At 39.9% G+C, this 15,416-nt stretch overlaps 3 protein-coding genes across 4 annotated transcripts; 2 read left to right on the forward strand and 1 right to left on the reverse strand.

Annotated features, from left to right (window-relative positions):
- The first annotated feature begins 193 nt into the window (after window positions 1–193).
- tmem86b (transmembrane protein 86B) lies at window positions 194–2,268 on the forward strand. Its single transcript, XM_034090029.1, has 3 exons — window positions 194–475; window positions 587–830; window positions 1,649–2,268. The coding sequence occupies exons 1-3, from the start codon at window positions 425–427 to the stop codon at window positions 2,104–2,106; spliced, it is 753 nt and encodes a 250-aa protein (XP_033945920.1). The 5' UTR covers window positions 194–424; the 3' UTR covers window positions 2,107–2,268.
- Window positions 2,269–2,559: 291 nt separating this feature from the next.
- Window positions 2,560–6,598, reverse strand: hspbp1 (HSPA (heat shock 70kDa) binding protein, cytoplasmic cochaperone 1). 2 transcript variants are annotated; one of them, XM_034090027.2, is made up of 8 exons: window positions 6,445–6,598; window positions 5,979–6,105; window positions 5,448–5,661; window positions 5,095–5,319; window positions 4,331–4,486; window positions 3,745–3,841; window positions 3,550–3,661; window positions 2,560–3,078 (listed from the first exon to the last, which is right to left on the reverse strand). In XM_034090027.2, exons 2-8 carry the CDS (start codon window positions 6,096–6,098, stop codon window positions 2,998–3,000), a joined length of 1,005 nt encoding a protein of 334 aa, XP_033945918.1. In that variant the 5' UTR covers window positions 6,099–6,105; window positions 6,445–6,598; the 3' UTR covers window positions 2,560–2,997. The 2 variants fall into 2 exon arrangements, with proteins under 2 accessions (XP_033945918.1, XP_033945919.1); XM_034090028.2 differs by having other exon boundaries at window positions 6,485–6,592.
- Window positions 6,599–7,460: 862 nt separating this feature from the next.
- On the forward strand, window positions 7,461–14,526 carry tufm (Tu translation elongation factor, mitochondrial). The gene is made up of 10 exons (XM_034090048.2): window positions 7,461–7,551; window positions 8,113–8,159; window positions 8,250–8,388; window positions 8,525–8,691; window positions 10,928–11,197; window positions 11,354–11,486; window positions 11,665–11,769; window positions 11,883–12,034; window positions 12,577–12,696; window positions 14,077–14,526. The coding sequence occupies exons 1-10, from the start codon at window positions 7,515–7,517 to the stop codon at window positions 14,245–14,247; spliced, it is 1,341 nt and encodes a 446-aa protein (XP_033945939.1). The 5' UTR covers window positions 7,461–7,514; the 3' UTR covers window positions 14,248–14,526.
- Window positions 14,527–15,416: the final 890 nt, after the last annotated feature.

The raw sequence follows: 15,416 nt of genomic DNA on the forward strand, positions 1-15,416 counted from the left end.
GAAATATAATTCAACTACTAAAGAAGGTCCTTTTTCTGGGCCTTTCTTCAACAATAATGTATCCATGCCAACAATCATGAGAAGTCAAAGATAGAGAACGACCTTTATTATATGAGTTTACTACTAATTCAACTTTGCCCCTTTTGTGTTGATGTCATCAATATATCCCAGCTGAAGATGTTAAAGGTCAGCAGTTTGTCCATGAGAAGTGAAACAGGCAGAACATTGATTATCAGCGTACAATCAGAGTGCAAAGGTCGGACAAAGTTCATTCGTGTGAAATTCCAGCAGACTGAGAGAAGCAGCAGAGATTCCACACTGGAGGGAACAAGACGAGAACATCTGGATTTATGTGTCTGTAACAAAGACAGTAAAGAAAAAAGAAGACAGGTTCATCCAACTGAGACCGACTGACTGTGAGACGATGGACATCCTTGACACTCATGCCTACGACAGGCGGCAGAGGAGATACACGGTACCTACAAATAATTTACTCCCATTTACAGCTCCAACTGTAATTTCTACAAATTATTGAGAATTCATATTGTGACCTATCTCCTTGTTTGTTTATTTCTTTCTCTGTCAGTCTTGTGCTCTCTTTGTTTCTCTCCTGCCTTTCTTTTTGTCCACAGCTTTGTACTTCTACCTTTGGACTCCTGACTCCCCGGGGTCCATCATGTCTGCAGCCGTCAAAACGGCCCCCGCTCTGCTTCTGGCGGCAGCCGTGCTGAGCTGGAACGGAGGTCAGAGTGTGCTGGGTGTGGTGGGAGGACTGGTCTGCTCTGCTGTGGGGGACTGGTGCCTGGTGTGGCCTGAGCATTTTCTGCACGGTAAGAGTTTGTTGGGGTATTTTAAAGATTTTAAATAAACAGTGGTGGAAGAAGTACTCAGATTTTATACTTAGGTAAAAGTAACAATATCAAATTGTCTGAAACGCCTCCATTGGATTCCTTCTGTAACGCAGCCCTATTGGATAGCACTCCAACACAATGTAGGTGATAAGCTAAGGGGCGGATGAGCATAATATGGCCCATTTTAGTAAAAGTAGAAAGCCTTGGCATCAAAATATACTTAAAGTACCAAAAAGTAGTTCAATCATATATATTAAATGTGTGGATTGTGTTGTGTTCATCACAGCTGGTAAAGGTGGAGACATTTGTAATTTCTTTCTTAACTGGTGCTGGATTAACCTATCATTATATTATAATATGTTGTGTATCAGTTGATTTATATGTTGTATATCATCTGAACCTAAAGCAAGTTTTTCAATCATTTCAGTCAACTTGCTTTATACAAAATTGGCTTCCAAAATGTAGTGGATTAAAAGTATAAGTATATAATGCTTTGGGCTTTGAACTGACAAAACAAGACATTTTAAAACATCACCTTAAACATTGGGTACTTGGATAGACATTTTCTCACAATTTTGTGACATTTTATAGACCAAACAATTAATTATAATGAAAATAATTGTAAATTGCAGCCCATCCAGTCAATGGTAAAATCTGTGCTAGGCCTAAAAGAGAATATATAATGTATGTGCAATGTCTATATATGTAAATAATCCAAATGGATTTTGCAAGTATTTGTTTACTTTATATGTCATTAATGCATTGTTTGTCCTAAGCATCTCACGTATCTGTTGCAGGAATGGGAGCGTTTGCTGCGGCTCACCTGCTCTACTCATTCACCTTCCTCTCCAGCAATTATTCAGCATATTCCGCTTCCTCTTCCGTCTGTTTTCGTTTTCTGTATCTTATCCTTTTTATGATAGGAGGAGGTTTTTACATCTACATATTTCCATTCCTGCAGACAGCTCCAGACTCAGAGCTACTGGTTCCAGCTGTGGGGATCTATGTTGTTTTGCTTGCTGTAATGGGGGCATTAGCCATCAGATCCCGCCACACAGCAACCCTGTTGGGGAGTTTGTCCTTCATGGTGTCCGACCTGTCGCTGGCTCTGCAGATTTTCAAGGCGACGCCGCCAATGGAGTACGGTAATGCTCTTGTCATGGTGACGTATTATTCTGCACAGTTACTAATAGCTGTGGGCGATATAAAGGCAGTGGGAAACAAGGATGACTTTTCAAAATGGAAGAGGTCCTAAACAGCATCCATGAGGCATCCCTAGAGTCTGGAATATCTCCATCAGCCTTGTGAATACTACAACTACCTATACAAACTTCATCTTATTAGTGTTTAATTTTAACACATTAAGTACAGGAAAAGAGGAAACTAGAAAGACAGTTCTCCTTTTTTCCCAACACTTGATGGCTACTGGCTAATTTCAAACAAGTTATTAAACAGCAAGATATTTAAATACCACAGTTTACAATCAAAACTAAAAAAAGAAACTGCACATACATCAGTTTAGAATAATATCTGTATTCTCTTATTTGTGCCAAAATATTTGAATTTTGTGTGACATCCATGTGTTTGTGTAAGTTGTGCCTGTGGTGGCAAATGTGAGCTAACCATTATATGTATAAATACACAAATGGCTTTTGTAAATAATAAATAAATAAATATGGTGAAAAAAAGTTGACAATGATGTTCATAATTCTGAGTCAGGTTTTAAGAGACAATCAACTACTGTGACATGAAACACTTTAACTGCAAGACGTCAAACAAACCGAACTTACAACAATTAAATGAGTTACACATGTCACTAAACTCACTTTGGGATGTACATATTAACACATCAAACATAAAATACTTCCTATTACATGTGATGGTGAATGACATTTTGTTAGGTATTACAATTAGGATATGAAGAACTGAAAACACTGGACTAAAAGAACAGCTGACTCGAAAAGGTATTTTCTATACATTTCACCTATTTACACAGTAAAATCCAGCCTTTGTGTGACATGCAAAAATATGGACAACATCTGTGGTAAAAGACAAAGATGTTACTGAACATCCACAAGCCACGATCATAAATGTTCGGTTACATCTTTGGACACTGATATCAAAAACCGGTGAGGTTATTTAGACTTCAGCGATCCATCCCATTGTCATCTGCCTGCGGCCCGTGGAAACACAAGCCTCTCAAACGCTCACAGAACTCAAGTTCTTCCTGTTAGAAACAAAAAAAGTGACTTTAAAAACTGGTTCATGGAGAATTATTAAGCCAATTTATACAATATAGATTTATTTCCCGAAACGGCTATCCTTATCATCTTAAAATTCCCTATTCACATATATAAATGTATTAGTCCGGCAGTGGCTCAGTCAGCAGGGGCTTGGACTGTGAGCTGTAGGGTCGCCGGTTCAAGTCCCCGAACAGACTTAAAGTATACTTGGAGAGGTCCCAGTTCACCTCCTGGGCCCTGCCGTGGTGCCCTTGAGCAAGGCACCAGACATTTTTCCTCAACACTAGATTATGCAGCCATGCATTAGTAATTCTGTACATGAGAAAAAACAACTGTCTTATAACCATGTCTCCTTTCTTATGAAATAAAAAGTAAAGACATTGTTTTAGCTCAGCTTCCTACATGGTTTCAGTTTAAATATATTTTTCAATTAGGCTCAAAGACAGATATATTACCTCACTCTCTTCTTTTCCTTTGAGCTCCTTGAATCGCTGTTTGAGTAACTCCTCCAGACCCAGAGCAGGAGTACTGCAGTCTTTGAGGCCCTTCGGACACTCTTCCACCAGACTACACCGACACCAGAGGGTATGTTAATAATGTGAAGCATAAATGTCAAAGTGTGAGGAAGTAAGGTAGAGAGGGTTTCTTACCAGCAGAGGGCACCGAGCACGTGTTCATGGACAGGTGAGTGAGGTGTGCGGAGAACAGATACCAGCTGCTGAACCATTCCCATGGAGACAACTGTGTCTGTAGGAAGGAAAACAGATAGACAGACCAAAGTTAAAAGAGACTACTTTACAGAGTCAGCGCTATAATGCGTGTCACACTGCATAGGTTTTTTTACATGTGGTTCATCAAGGTCATGATGAAATGGTTTGAGGGATTTTTGTTCATTTTTATCAAATCCTGAGTGGTTAAAAGTATTACATTTAATACCAAATCTTGGTAAAAAAGGTACTCAACCGAACATATAACATAATAGAGCTTGGGGATAGCCATCAAATGCTTTATCATCATGTTCTAAGCTCTTATACGTCTAATCTTTAAATATTTGAATAGGAGCCTAAAAAAAAATATCTTATTACAGATTTATGACTAGTATAAATATTCAGGTTCACAGTCATCAGATGATATTCATTACTTATATGTGGCATAAACTGTTGTAGCACTATCTCCCCCTTAAGATCTTTGTTTTATTTTGACTCCATTCTATCCCCATGCCTCTCTTCTCCGTACCTTTCTGTTCGGGTTCAGCCATCAGCAGGTTGAGCAGAAGAAATGCCGACTTGGTCCTGAGCTTCTCGTTGTCCGACTGCATCCCTCGCATCAGCACAGAGTAACCATCGTTGGACAAGAACTCCTTCAGTCCTTCCTCCTGTTCTCGAACCAGACCTAAAGTCCCAACAGGATACAGTTAAAATGTGGTTGTGAGGGGCACTGTTTCCTCAAGGTTTGTACGGCTTTTTAGTGTTCAAATTCAAGGCCCTCCAAGGTAACAAAAACAGGAAATCTCATAAAGCCGAAATTAAGTAACAGTTTTCCATTTCTGTATTCACTTTGTTTATTTAATAAGCTTTGAAGATTACATTTTATTTTTGATAATGATCATTAAAAGCTAAGACAGTGTGGGACGCCAGAAAGACATTTTTATTAAACCAATAAAAGATTTTTGGTTTAGACAAATCATTTTGTAAATGTAACACCAGATTAGTAGTAACTAATTATTCTATCACTAAGATAACGCCTAACCTTAAAAACATGAAAATGAACATAAAATGAAGCATTTTCCCAACGTTCCCAATACTTTGCTGATTTAAAGTATCCTAAAAGTCAAGTGATTACAATCTAGACTTATCGCTTTAATCTTTCAATTCTGTCAGAAACATAATTAAGGCTTGTAATTAAACTTTTTTAGAATTTATAATTTCCCAGTTTTAAGTAGTCAGTTTTGAGAATGAACTGCCTTGTAGTGGATCCTCCTCTCTGTCTTAGATACTCACACGACACAGCGTAAAGGGCCTTCACTCTGACGGTGGGGTTGGGGTCTGAGTCCGTCAGCTGCAGCAGCTTCGGCAGCGCCCCGAGTTTCAACAAGTGGATCTGCACCTGCGGCATGTTCTGGGCACAGGAAGCGATGAGATGGGCAGCGCGCCACCTCAGTCCACTTCGGGAATGACACAGATACTGGGAGATGCTCAAATCCAGTCCGCCAAGAGTCATTAGGTCTGTGAAGAACAGGAAGAAGACACACAGTCAGGATAGAGCACACCAATAGTATTTCATTCATAACTTCTTTGTAGCTGCAACATCTGATCTAAAGAAAAGGTAAACTCTAATGGTGTTAATTACAAACCTCGAGCATTGTCCAAATTCTCACACAACTCTGACAGTATATCAAAGATTGATTCCCGCTCATCTTCATCTTCTTCGCCCCGTTCCTCCTCTCCTCTCTCATTCTCAGCATCTCGCTCGTGTTTTAAGACTTCCAAGCACTTCTTAATTTGCTCCACTTCATCCATCTGTCCTTTGCAGACTTCTGCGAGCGCACCTTTCAGCCACAGTTTCCTCTGGAAAAAGAAAGACAGAAGTACAAAAATGTTTCTCGGTTTTCTTTGATGCATCTTCTTCTTTGTTGTTATTGTTTTTCTCCCTTCCTTATTCTATTAAAAACTCAAGTGTAAGGTTAAAGGTGTTGAAAGTCAGTGTTTGCTGCTCCTTGTGAATATATGTATGGTACAATTATGGTAAATAAATACAATTGACCCAATTAGAAAGTCTGACCTTGGACTTAGCAAGGTGTTGGGGTGTTGGGGTTTCTGTTCAAACCCTTCTCAAGGTTTAAATATATAGTTAACACAAACATAATATAGTAAGAGGCCTTTACCTCCTCTGACATGGGCTCAATAGGAGAAGGTCCCTCTGCGGTTGAACCAGCATCCACAGCCAGCTGCAAAACCCCCCCTAGGTTCTGGGGATATCTTTTTGGCTGTCTGTTTTCTGCCATTATGGAGCTGAGGAGAAAAACATTACATATTTATATTTGTTCTTTTCTTTATGTATTCAAGAACATAGTGTTTTGGAGTAAGTCCATCTCTTTTTGTGAATATTACATTTCCCTATAAAAACGAATTTACTGTACAAACAAAACACAAATCTGCGTCCATACTATCATAAATAATATCAGCCACAACTCGATTCAGAAATGACGTACAGAACAGAAGCCCAAACATAGAGCAAACCCATTTAACTCTCAAGATGCTAACATTGAGGGCAGTCACTGTTGTTGAGCTTTACACAACTAGCTTTAAAAACTACATCCATACATAAGCCTTAAACTTAACACACTTTACCTTTACAAACGTCCTTTAAAACCGTGTTGGATGTACTCACGGGGTGTTTTAGAAACAAGATGACTCCCCTTTAAACACAGTAATACGAATGCGCCAGAACATTCTAGCTAACACGAGTGTAAGGAGGCTGCCATGCTGTACTGTAAAACTTGTACCAAATGGGCAAGCTGAATTGTGTTCTTTTTTAGCCGAACTACTTTCTTCAGCCCAAAGTCGTTTCAGTCTTTACGATTTGTAAAAAAAAGTCGTTCATTCAGAATTACATTTTTCGTAAATGAAGCGTAATTCAAGCTGTTTTTGAGAGGCAGAATACCAAACTCCACTATATTTCCGTGTTTACGGTAAACGCAAGACGTTCAAAGACTATCAGTCCAAGAGAGGAGTACCTCCACTCAGATTACCCAGAAACGTTTCTGTCAAAACCCCAGCTGGCTCCACAGTAGGAAATACAATGATCTCAATAAACATTACCAAAGAAATAATAAAGCACTTTTTCAAACAGATGTTTTCTCTATCTCCTATACGGGTGTCCTAAAACGTTCAGTTTGACACATTTTCTTATTAAAGGGTTGTAATAAGTAATTATTTGATTTGTACTAGCATTATTAGTAGCTATAGAGCGGTAGTACTCTACTATAGCTATTCATTATACTGTTTTACAGAATACACATTTATGATAAAACGCTATTTTGTCTGCTGCTAAAGACGACAACTTTGGAGCCAATGAATGTATGGTTTATGGATCAGCAGCTACCGTGATTACAACTGTAGTTTAGTACATGCTAAAGCCCCGAGAACATGTTTTCTTCGCATTCCCATCTAAATACAAATTGCTCTGGAAACAATGGCAAATGTGTGGAGTATATATATAAAGATACACAACTGTTGAAATGATCATCTAACAACTAACAAGTAGTAACGTCAGAGGGCAGCAACACACCTTTTGAGCGCCTGGTCCGTCTAATCTTTACAGTCTGTGGTCTAATCCAAAGAAGAAGAAAGACAGTTTCGGAGCTGGCCATTACTCTCTTGATTTGGTTGACCGTCTTTGAGTTGTCTAGCTATCCAAGATGGCGTCGTTGCTGGGATTGCGCGCATGTTTCTCCGGTAACATTATTTAATTATCTTCTGGTAACCTACTCGTTGTGCTTTTTGGTAGTGTATTTGTCTATATCAACTTGATGTGTTCTACACTTGAGATAGTATCTTTTTTGCGTTTGTAGAAACCTAATCTATCATAATAAAAAGCGATGCTGATGACTCTTGGATCGCAGCGCAAGGTCACGTTATCCGGTATTAGCTAACGATACAGCTAGCAGAGGCTGACAACTGAGTGAGAAATTATGATTGAAACCTATATTATAAACCACTATAAAGCTGGTGGAACCCACTATTTGAATAAAAAGCAGTAGATTGACACTGTCGAGTCCTCCGGTTCATCGGGTTTAATGGCTTGATGTCAGCTGCTGCATAGCTCATTTTAGCTACTTGATGTAACTTTATATGTAATCTACAGTGATATTACTATCAACAAAGACAGGTACCAACATACATGCTTATAAAACAATATTTGAGTGTTTTTTTATTTGCTTTTTGAATGCAATGACAATGATGATCCGGTCAAATAGTCAGAGATAATCTAAATGTACATTTGTATCCCCTCTTTAGCCCTACAGCTGACTTCGCCGAGCCTCCTACACAGCTCCATTAGATTGGTGAGTGACTGTGAATTCACACACTTCTACCGCCTGTTTAACATTTTATTTTGCAATTTTATAACACCTGTGTGTGTCTTTGATTTCTAGTCTGCTGTGCCCCTTTGTCGGAGGACCTTTGCTGTAGAGGTGAAGAAGACATACACCAGAGACAAGCCCCATGTAAACATAGGAACAATTGGCCATGTGGATCACGGAAAGACCACCCTGACTGCAGCCATCACAAAAGGTAGAATAATTGATATCCTAACTTTTGATCTGCAGACAAAATTTGCAAATTACGAAAAGTCAAGACCACATTTTTCTAGTGCTGTGGTACAAAAAAAATCATAAATGTGACCTTGGAGTCCTTTTTATGTCCTCAGTGCTTGCTGAAGCTGGTGGAGCTAGCTTTAAAAAGTACGAAGAAATTGACAATGCCCCCGAGGAGAAGGCCCGAGGAATCACCATCAACGCCTCTCATGTAGAATACACCACAGCCAACAGACATTACGCTCACACGGACTGTCCTGGTCATGCTGACTACGTCAAGGTAATATACTCTATTCATACCAGACACCGGAAACTAGAGCTAGTGCTATACAACCAATATGGTTGAATATCACTTATGCTATACTCAAAAGCTAATACATATATACAGTATGTAACCCACTTAACTACTCTTTGCAATTCCGGGTTGCAAGAAGACTGCTTGAAAATAATAAACATCTTTGTATAATAATCTAATGTATTGCCCGCCATACCTAAAACAGACATAACTTAGAAAGTGCTATTCATCAGAACCCTTGTTTCTCCTTAAGCTTATACAACTAACTATGTGCAATTATGGCAAAAATCATAATCACGATTATTTTGGTCAATAATTGATATCACGATTATTAAAAACGATTATCCATTTACTTTGAAAACATCCATTCCTTGAAAAATAAATTTGAACAGTTTTTAACAGTTGATTACCCTGAACTTTAAAGGTACGGTAGGTAAGTTGGAGAAACCGGCTCGAGATACACTTTTTGTTATATTGCATGGAATGCTCTTAACATCCCGATAGCAATGAATATCTTAAAGAGCAACTTGCAGGTTTTTCTTTTTACTACATTTATGCTTAACCTTGCCTGAAAATTACAATTGAAAAAGTTAATGCAGGATTTGATATGTTTTACAAGACATAAGGGCAGGAATTCAGAGGGAAAGGAGCCGCTTTGAGCTCTGCTACTAAAAACTGCTTTTTTTTTTAACATCATACGTCAAACGCGTCATATTACGTCACATGGGGGAGCAACTTTCTCGGACTCCTTCTCTACCCAATCCGCGGTAGTAGTTTGTAGTTGGTTTGAGCGGTTGTGATTTAGTGAGCTGGTATTTTTTCGGTAATTTTACTTTGCATTTCACCATTTGTAATCATGGTGAGCTTGTGTTTGTGCAGGTTGCACAAACTCGAGCCTGTCAGGACATCGAGTCCACAGTTTCCCAAACAGGAAAAGGACCGGAGCTAGCTTTCGTTCCTGGGTGTGCTGTACGAGGTGCATCCACCTCTTTGCAGCACATACTCTCCACAGCATAAGCCTGTCAAACACAACGTTTATCAGGAAACCGTATTACATCTCTCTCTCCCCTTTGCTCCTCTCTCTCTCTCTCTCTCTCTCTCTCTCTCTCTCTCTCTCTCTCTCTCTCTCTCTCTCTCTCTCTCCCCCCCCCCCCCCTCCGGTACACAGCACCGTAAGACGTAGTGTGGAGTTGCATTAGGTATCGCGAGATACGGCTGATACTTGCGCATTAGTTTGTGTTATGGATCAGTGTTATGACCTGCCAGTCAGCCTTCCATCTGTGCACAAACTTAATTTTGGAGAAACCAGCTCGAGTGCGCTAGAATTTGAAAATACACAGCCGGAAAAAATCTGCCACTTCCTTACAGAGCCCCTCCTCCAACACACGAACGCGCACATGACCAATCAGGGCACGAGGTAAGTTTGTGCACAGATGGAAGGCTGACAGGCAGGTAGGCCCTCCAGTCATTTTAGCCGGGCCGGCTACAATAATTGGTCGTGCTTTTTACAGTACTACGGCTTCCACAGATGAACATCTTTCATGGATTTTTTGTCAAAGCACTTAAGATATTCATTGCTATCGGGATGTTAAGAGCATTCTATGGAATATAACAAGTGTATCTCGAGTCGGTTTCTCAAACTTACATACTCCACCTTTAAGGCTATTAAAAAGTATTAAAAAAGTATTAAACGGCATTTTCCAAGGTATTACATTTTGTAGCTTGTTTTCAATAAGTATATAAATTGTCCAAAGAGGTTGTGTTCTACAGTCTGCCTGAATGTAATCACTGCGTAGGTGTGTAGTGTGATTCTGTGTAGTTTATTGATGGCATCCCGTTGGATGTGACGTCATCTGAACAGGGCATCGCACGCTCACTGCTTGATAGCGCGCGAAGGTCCGTTTACGCCGGTTGCTAAACAACATCGTTATGGGGAAATGCAAGTCTGCGTCCAAATGGTTGGAAGATAAGGAGGAAGGACAATCCATACTGTATATAGTCAATGTGAGGTAAAGTGTGTCGCCAATGTAACCGGTTAAAACTCGAAGGGGCGGTGAGGTCTTAAAATGTATGGAAAGGGTCTTAAAAAAGGTCTTCAAAGGTTTTACATATCACTTCAGGATTCCTGCATATACCCTGGATTAATTGCACAGCCCTAAACTATGCACTCTTTATAAGTACTCAGAACATAATGAATTACACCTCGTCTTTTCTTTCTCAGAACATGATTACAGGCACAGCCCAGATGGACGGCTGCATCCTGGTGGTGGCGGGCACCGACGGCCAGATGCCTCAGACACGAGAGCACATCCTGTTGGCGCGGCAGATTGGCGTCGAGCACGTTGTTGTTTTCATCAATAAAGCCGACGTTGTGGATGACAAGGAGATGCTGGAGCTGGTGGAGATCGAGATCCGTGAGCTGCTCACAGAGTTCGGATACGATGGCGAAAACGCACCAGTTGTGATCGGATCGGCCCTCTGCGCCCTGGAGGTGAGGGGCAGGACTGGCAGTAACCTATCTTAGGGTTTAGATAAAACTACGCTTATATACCGATGTAACCCACTGTTGAATTCACTTGCAGTTTAACGTGTTGAGTCTCTGATGAGAAGTGTCTTGACTGAATGAGTTTTGTTTTGCTCTTCCCAGGACAGAGAGCCTGAACTCGGTGTGAATGCAGTGTTGAATCTGCTGGAGAAGGTGGACGAATACATCCCACTGCCCAAAAGACAGCTGGAAAAACCTTTTCTCCTCCCCGTTGAAGGAGTGTGTTCAATCCCAGGTATGACAAACAGGCAAGAAATGCAACATGAACACTTTGTCTCAACGCAGAACTTAAAATCTAAATTCACTTAAGGGGAGCATTACTGTTAGCATTTTTTCTTGTAATAAGCGTATATCTTAAATGTGTATTCCTGTATCATTCTCCTAATCTGAGTTTTATCGATTGTGTCTTTCAGGCAGAGGCACAGTGGTGACAGGCACTATGGAGAGGGGGATCATTAAGAAGGGAGACGAGTGTGAGTTTGTGGGTCACAACCGCAGCTTCAAGTCGGTGGTTACAGGTGAGAGAAAGAAAGAAGCAACAGAAAGACAGAGGAGGAACTCCTTTTGCTTTTAACAAAAATATAATGATAAAATGATTTTCACCTTTCTGTCCGTCCTTTATTTTGCTCAGGTATCGAGATGTTCCACAAGTCTCTGGATCGGGCGGAGGCAGGAGATAATCTTGGCGCTCTGGTTAGAAGTTTGAAGAGAGAGGAGGTCAGGAGAGGGATGGTGATGTGCAAACCAGGATCCATCATGCCTCACAGGAAAATCCAGGCCCAGGTATGCCCAATAATACTGGCTGTAATGGTTATATTTTAAACGGACGTTGTTCTGTAAAGTAAATTTAAGTATTGGTTCAAAATACCCATACCATACTTCATCACATTATTTCAGAGATCAAAAGTAAAGACTCAAAATGAAGTTGTAATGTTGCCAAGATAAGACTTTTCCTGCAGTATTTGCTCATCTTCCATTTAAAGAAAATGACAAAATAGAAACCACAATGCAATGCTCCCTTTCTGATACAAACGGCAGCTTGATTTGCAAGGTTATATACGAATAATGTCTTCATGCCATAATCACACATTCACACACAAATATGTACTGTGGAGGAAACAGTTCTGGTGGAGACATTTCTACCATTGAATGATATATACGGACATAGCCTACATCAATTCATCTACATGGCTATTGTAAAACTGTTGACGGGTCAATAGTCCCTTTTTAGTTTTTGTGATGTTATTATGAAATGCATTACTCACTGTGTCCACTGATTGCAGCTCTGATGTGTGTGTGGTGTGTGTGTGCTTCCTGTGTTGCAGGTGTATATTCTGAGTAAGGAGGAGGGAGGCCGACACAAACCCTTCGTCTCCAACTTCATGCCCCTCATGTTCTCTCTGACCTGGGACATGGCCTGCAGGGTCACTCTGCCCTTGGACAAGGTTTGTGTGTTTCAGTAAAACCATGTTTCTCGAATAGAGTTTAAATTCCATCCCTAAGAGTTTGCTCAGCTAGTGTCTGTAAACAAGGGCAAACAACTTTATGATGTTTTCTAATCTGTAAAACCAGCATCTCTGTTTACATATGGATTAGAAAAGCTATGCTAAAAAGGCTTTGACCTGTAACACATTTATATTTTTTGACATTTTCAGTCAAAGTTGTTAAAGGTAGTGTTGTATGTATTGGGGGATCTTTTGTGTTGTGATGTTTGTGCTGGAGCCGCTTGATCCAAAACAGCACTCCGGTTAGAGAGTTGACACGGAGACAGGAAGTACAGTCGTTGAACTTTATATTAACTTGGTTCTGATCATCAACACAGAATACATCATGTTTGATGTGGAATCACATATAGGATGTCGAACGGGTTTGATGAGGATGATGAGAATGAGAATGAATGGAGAGATGAATGAATGTAGAGTAGAGATGAATGAATGAATGGTTTCTGCAAAATACACAGAAATAGAAATAAGGTTCACATTACAATAACTAACCAGACTGGTTATTAATAATAAGCAACAGCGATACTAATTGATGCTAAAACACATTAGACACGTTGCAAACACACACATGGCTAATAAAAGCTAAGCTAGTATCTCATCCACACACTATCACTGAATAGCTTAACTTAGCTAACTAGCTAGCATTAGCTCCATTTCTGAACAACATAGCAGCTAATAACGGGACATCAATAGACTCATTAACACACTGACTCAGCAGGACACTTTGCATACAATCGTATAACTTTACCAACACTAAAGATCTGCATATATGCTCACATTCTTCACGAACGCATTCTCTCTTTGACGATGGTAATTATGCATGTGATGATGCGACCGCAATAATGTCCTGTCATGAATACACATGTGTAAACAGCTCTAGGACCCCCAGCTGCGCTACTTTAGCTGTCCCTAAATGTGCCTGACTAAAACACGAAGGATATAACGCAGATCAAGGAAAACAAGGGGAATTTACAACAGTATGCATAACTGTTTTATTACCAAATATGGCATACAACTGTTTATATATATATATATATATATATATATCGTAAGGAGAGGCAAGATTATGTATAGTGCATTTCAACAACAAGGCAGTTCAATATGCATACAAATTACCTAATGTTCATAAGTGAACACAATTTGATGTTGATTAGTTATCAGAAGTCAACATTTTCTGATCCCAGTTTTTAAAATGAGAAAATGTTCTGACATTTTATAGAGCAAATAACTAATCTATGTCTCTGCAATAAAAAGCCCTAGTAAACAATGTAGTGCAACAACAGGATTTTCTAGGACAATAATCAATCTCTCTTCTTCCTTCAGGACATGGTGATGCCCGGGGAGGACACCTCCTTGACGCTCACGCTCCGTCAGCCGATGGTCCTGGAGAAAGGCCAGAGGTTCACTCTGAGAGACGGAAGCAAAACCATCGGCACCGGCCTGGTCACAGATATCCTGCCCGTTACAGATGAGGACCTTTACAACTGGGGCTGAAAAATAAGCTCTGCACAGAGGACGGGGCTGGGGGAGGGGTCACTGGGGGGGGTCAGGGAGGAAGGGTCTGCGGTTTTCTGTGTTTGGTCAAATCAAATAATTGAAGAAATATACAAATACAAACCCATGCACAAACCTAAAAGACTGAGAGGAATTCATGGCTCTGTTGTGCAGGTTCACCCTTCCAAAATACCTGAAATGTAAAACGCTGTCTTTATGTTAAAAGGCCACACTGTCAAAACGACGTCATTTATGTAATAAAAATGTATTTAAAGAAAAGTAATGAAATGCCTCTTTTGTTTTGTGGTTTTGGCTATCGCTAGTCAGGTGATCAAAACAAATAGTCAAAAAATATCGAAATATAAAACTGATGTTTGCATGTTACAAGAATAATGAGCCACATGAGGGCAGCAAAGAGGTTCAGGTCAGTTGGTATAGTTCTGCTGTCAACATTATTATTAGTCTTCATAAACAGAATTCGAGGGTTACTCACAGTAAGTTTCTCAACTATATTGATTTTTGTGATTACCTTACTTACAAATAATTTCCATTATTTTGCTTTGTCTATCTTCATTTATTTCACGGTTTGTCTCAGGTCAGATAAAGGATTCCTTTACAACAATGTTTCATATATACTTAAAATATAATTGGTTATTGTGAGGAACATAAATGATGAATTTAAATATAGTGTAGTTTTGATACTTCCGACACCCTGCTCCATTCACAGTCTTTTCAGTAAATGTTCTGAAATTGAGTAAGAAAAAATAAGTATTCGGTTTAAACCTATGGTTTAAACATTAAATCCACTAATTCAACATTGACGAATGCAACACGACTTCCCTTTGAGACAGAGACCCACAGAATCAGCCTGAGAGAGAAAACCTTTTTGCAGCCATTGGAGTTCTTTATAAATCTTTATTGTTTTCTGAGGTGTAGCGTCCTGCAGATCATGTCAGTGATTTTTCCATGCTGACCCTGCGGTGTTTGTCTGTGCGCTGATTATTCGGTGTCTCCTCTGCTCGTCCATCCCAAGCAGGAAGTTCTCCAGTTGCTCTGTGTTCGCTGGAGGTATTTGAGTCATGCCTCCTGAAATCCAATCAGCCTGTTGCTGTAATCAAATACTGAACGTCTGCAGGAGTCGGGCTGGAGCTGCGAGTAAATAGCCTACT

The sequence above is a fragment of the Pseudochaenichthys georgianus genome, chromosome 8, assembly GCF_902827115.2.
Source record: "Pseudochaenichthys georgianus chromosome 8, fPseGeo1.2, whole genome shotgun sequence".
NCBI lineage: Eukaryota > Metazoa > Chordata > Actinopteri > Perciformes > Channichthyidae > Pseudochaenichthys > Pseudochaenichthys georgianus.

What these genes read in the sequence shown, in the direction of transcription:
- tmem86b (XM_034090029.1), top strand. Translation starts at nt 425, where the DNA reads ATGGACATCCTTGACACTCATGCCTACGACAGGCGGCAGAGGAGATAC. An exon ending in GGCGGCAGAGGAGATACACG is followed by an intron (nt 476 to 586) that starts GTACCTACAAAT and finishes TTTCTCTGTCAG; the next exon opens with TCTTGTGCTCTCTTTGTTTC. An exon ending in GCCTGAGCATTTTCTGCACG is followed by an intron (nt 831 to 1,648) that starts GTAAGAGTTTGT and finishes TATCTGTTGCAG; the next exon opens with GAATGGGAGCGTTTGCTGCG.
- hspbp1 (XM_034090027.2), bottom strand. Translation starts at nt 6,098, where the DNA reads ATGGCAGAAAACAGACAGCCAAAAAGATATCCCCAGAACCTAGGGGGG. An exon ending in GAATTTGGACAATGCTCGAG is followed by an intron (nt 5,320 to 5,447) that starts GTTTGTAATTAA and finishes TGTTCTTCACAG; the next exon opens with ACCTAATGACTCTTGGCGGA. An exon ending in GTGCTCGGTGCCCTCTGCTG is followed by an intron (nt 3,662 to 3,744) that starts GTAAGAAACCCT and finishes GTGTCGGTGTAG; the next exon opens with TCTGGTGGAAGAGTGTCCGA.
- tufm (XM_034090048.2), top strand. Translation starts at nt 7,515, where the DNA reads ATGGCGTCGTTGCTGGGATTGCGCGCATGTTTCTCCG. An exon ending in TACACAGCTCCATTAGATTG is followed by an intron (nt 8,160 to 8,249) that starts GTGAGTGACTGT and finishes TTTGATTTCTAG; the next exon opens with TCTGCTGTGCCCCTTTGTCG. An exon ending in AGGAGTGTGTTCAATCCCAG is followed by an intron (nt 11,487 to 11,664) that starts GTATGACAAACA and finishes TGTGTCTTTCAG; the next exon opens with GCAGAGGCACAGTGGTGACA.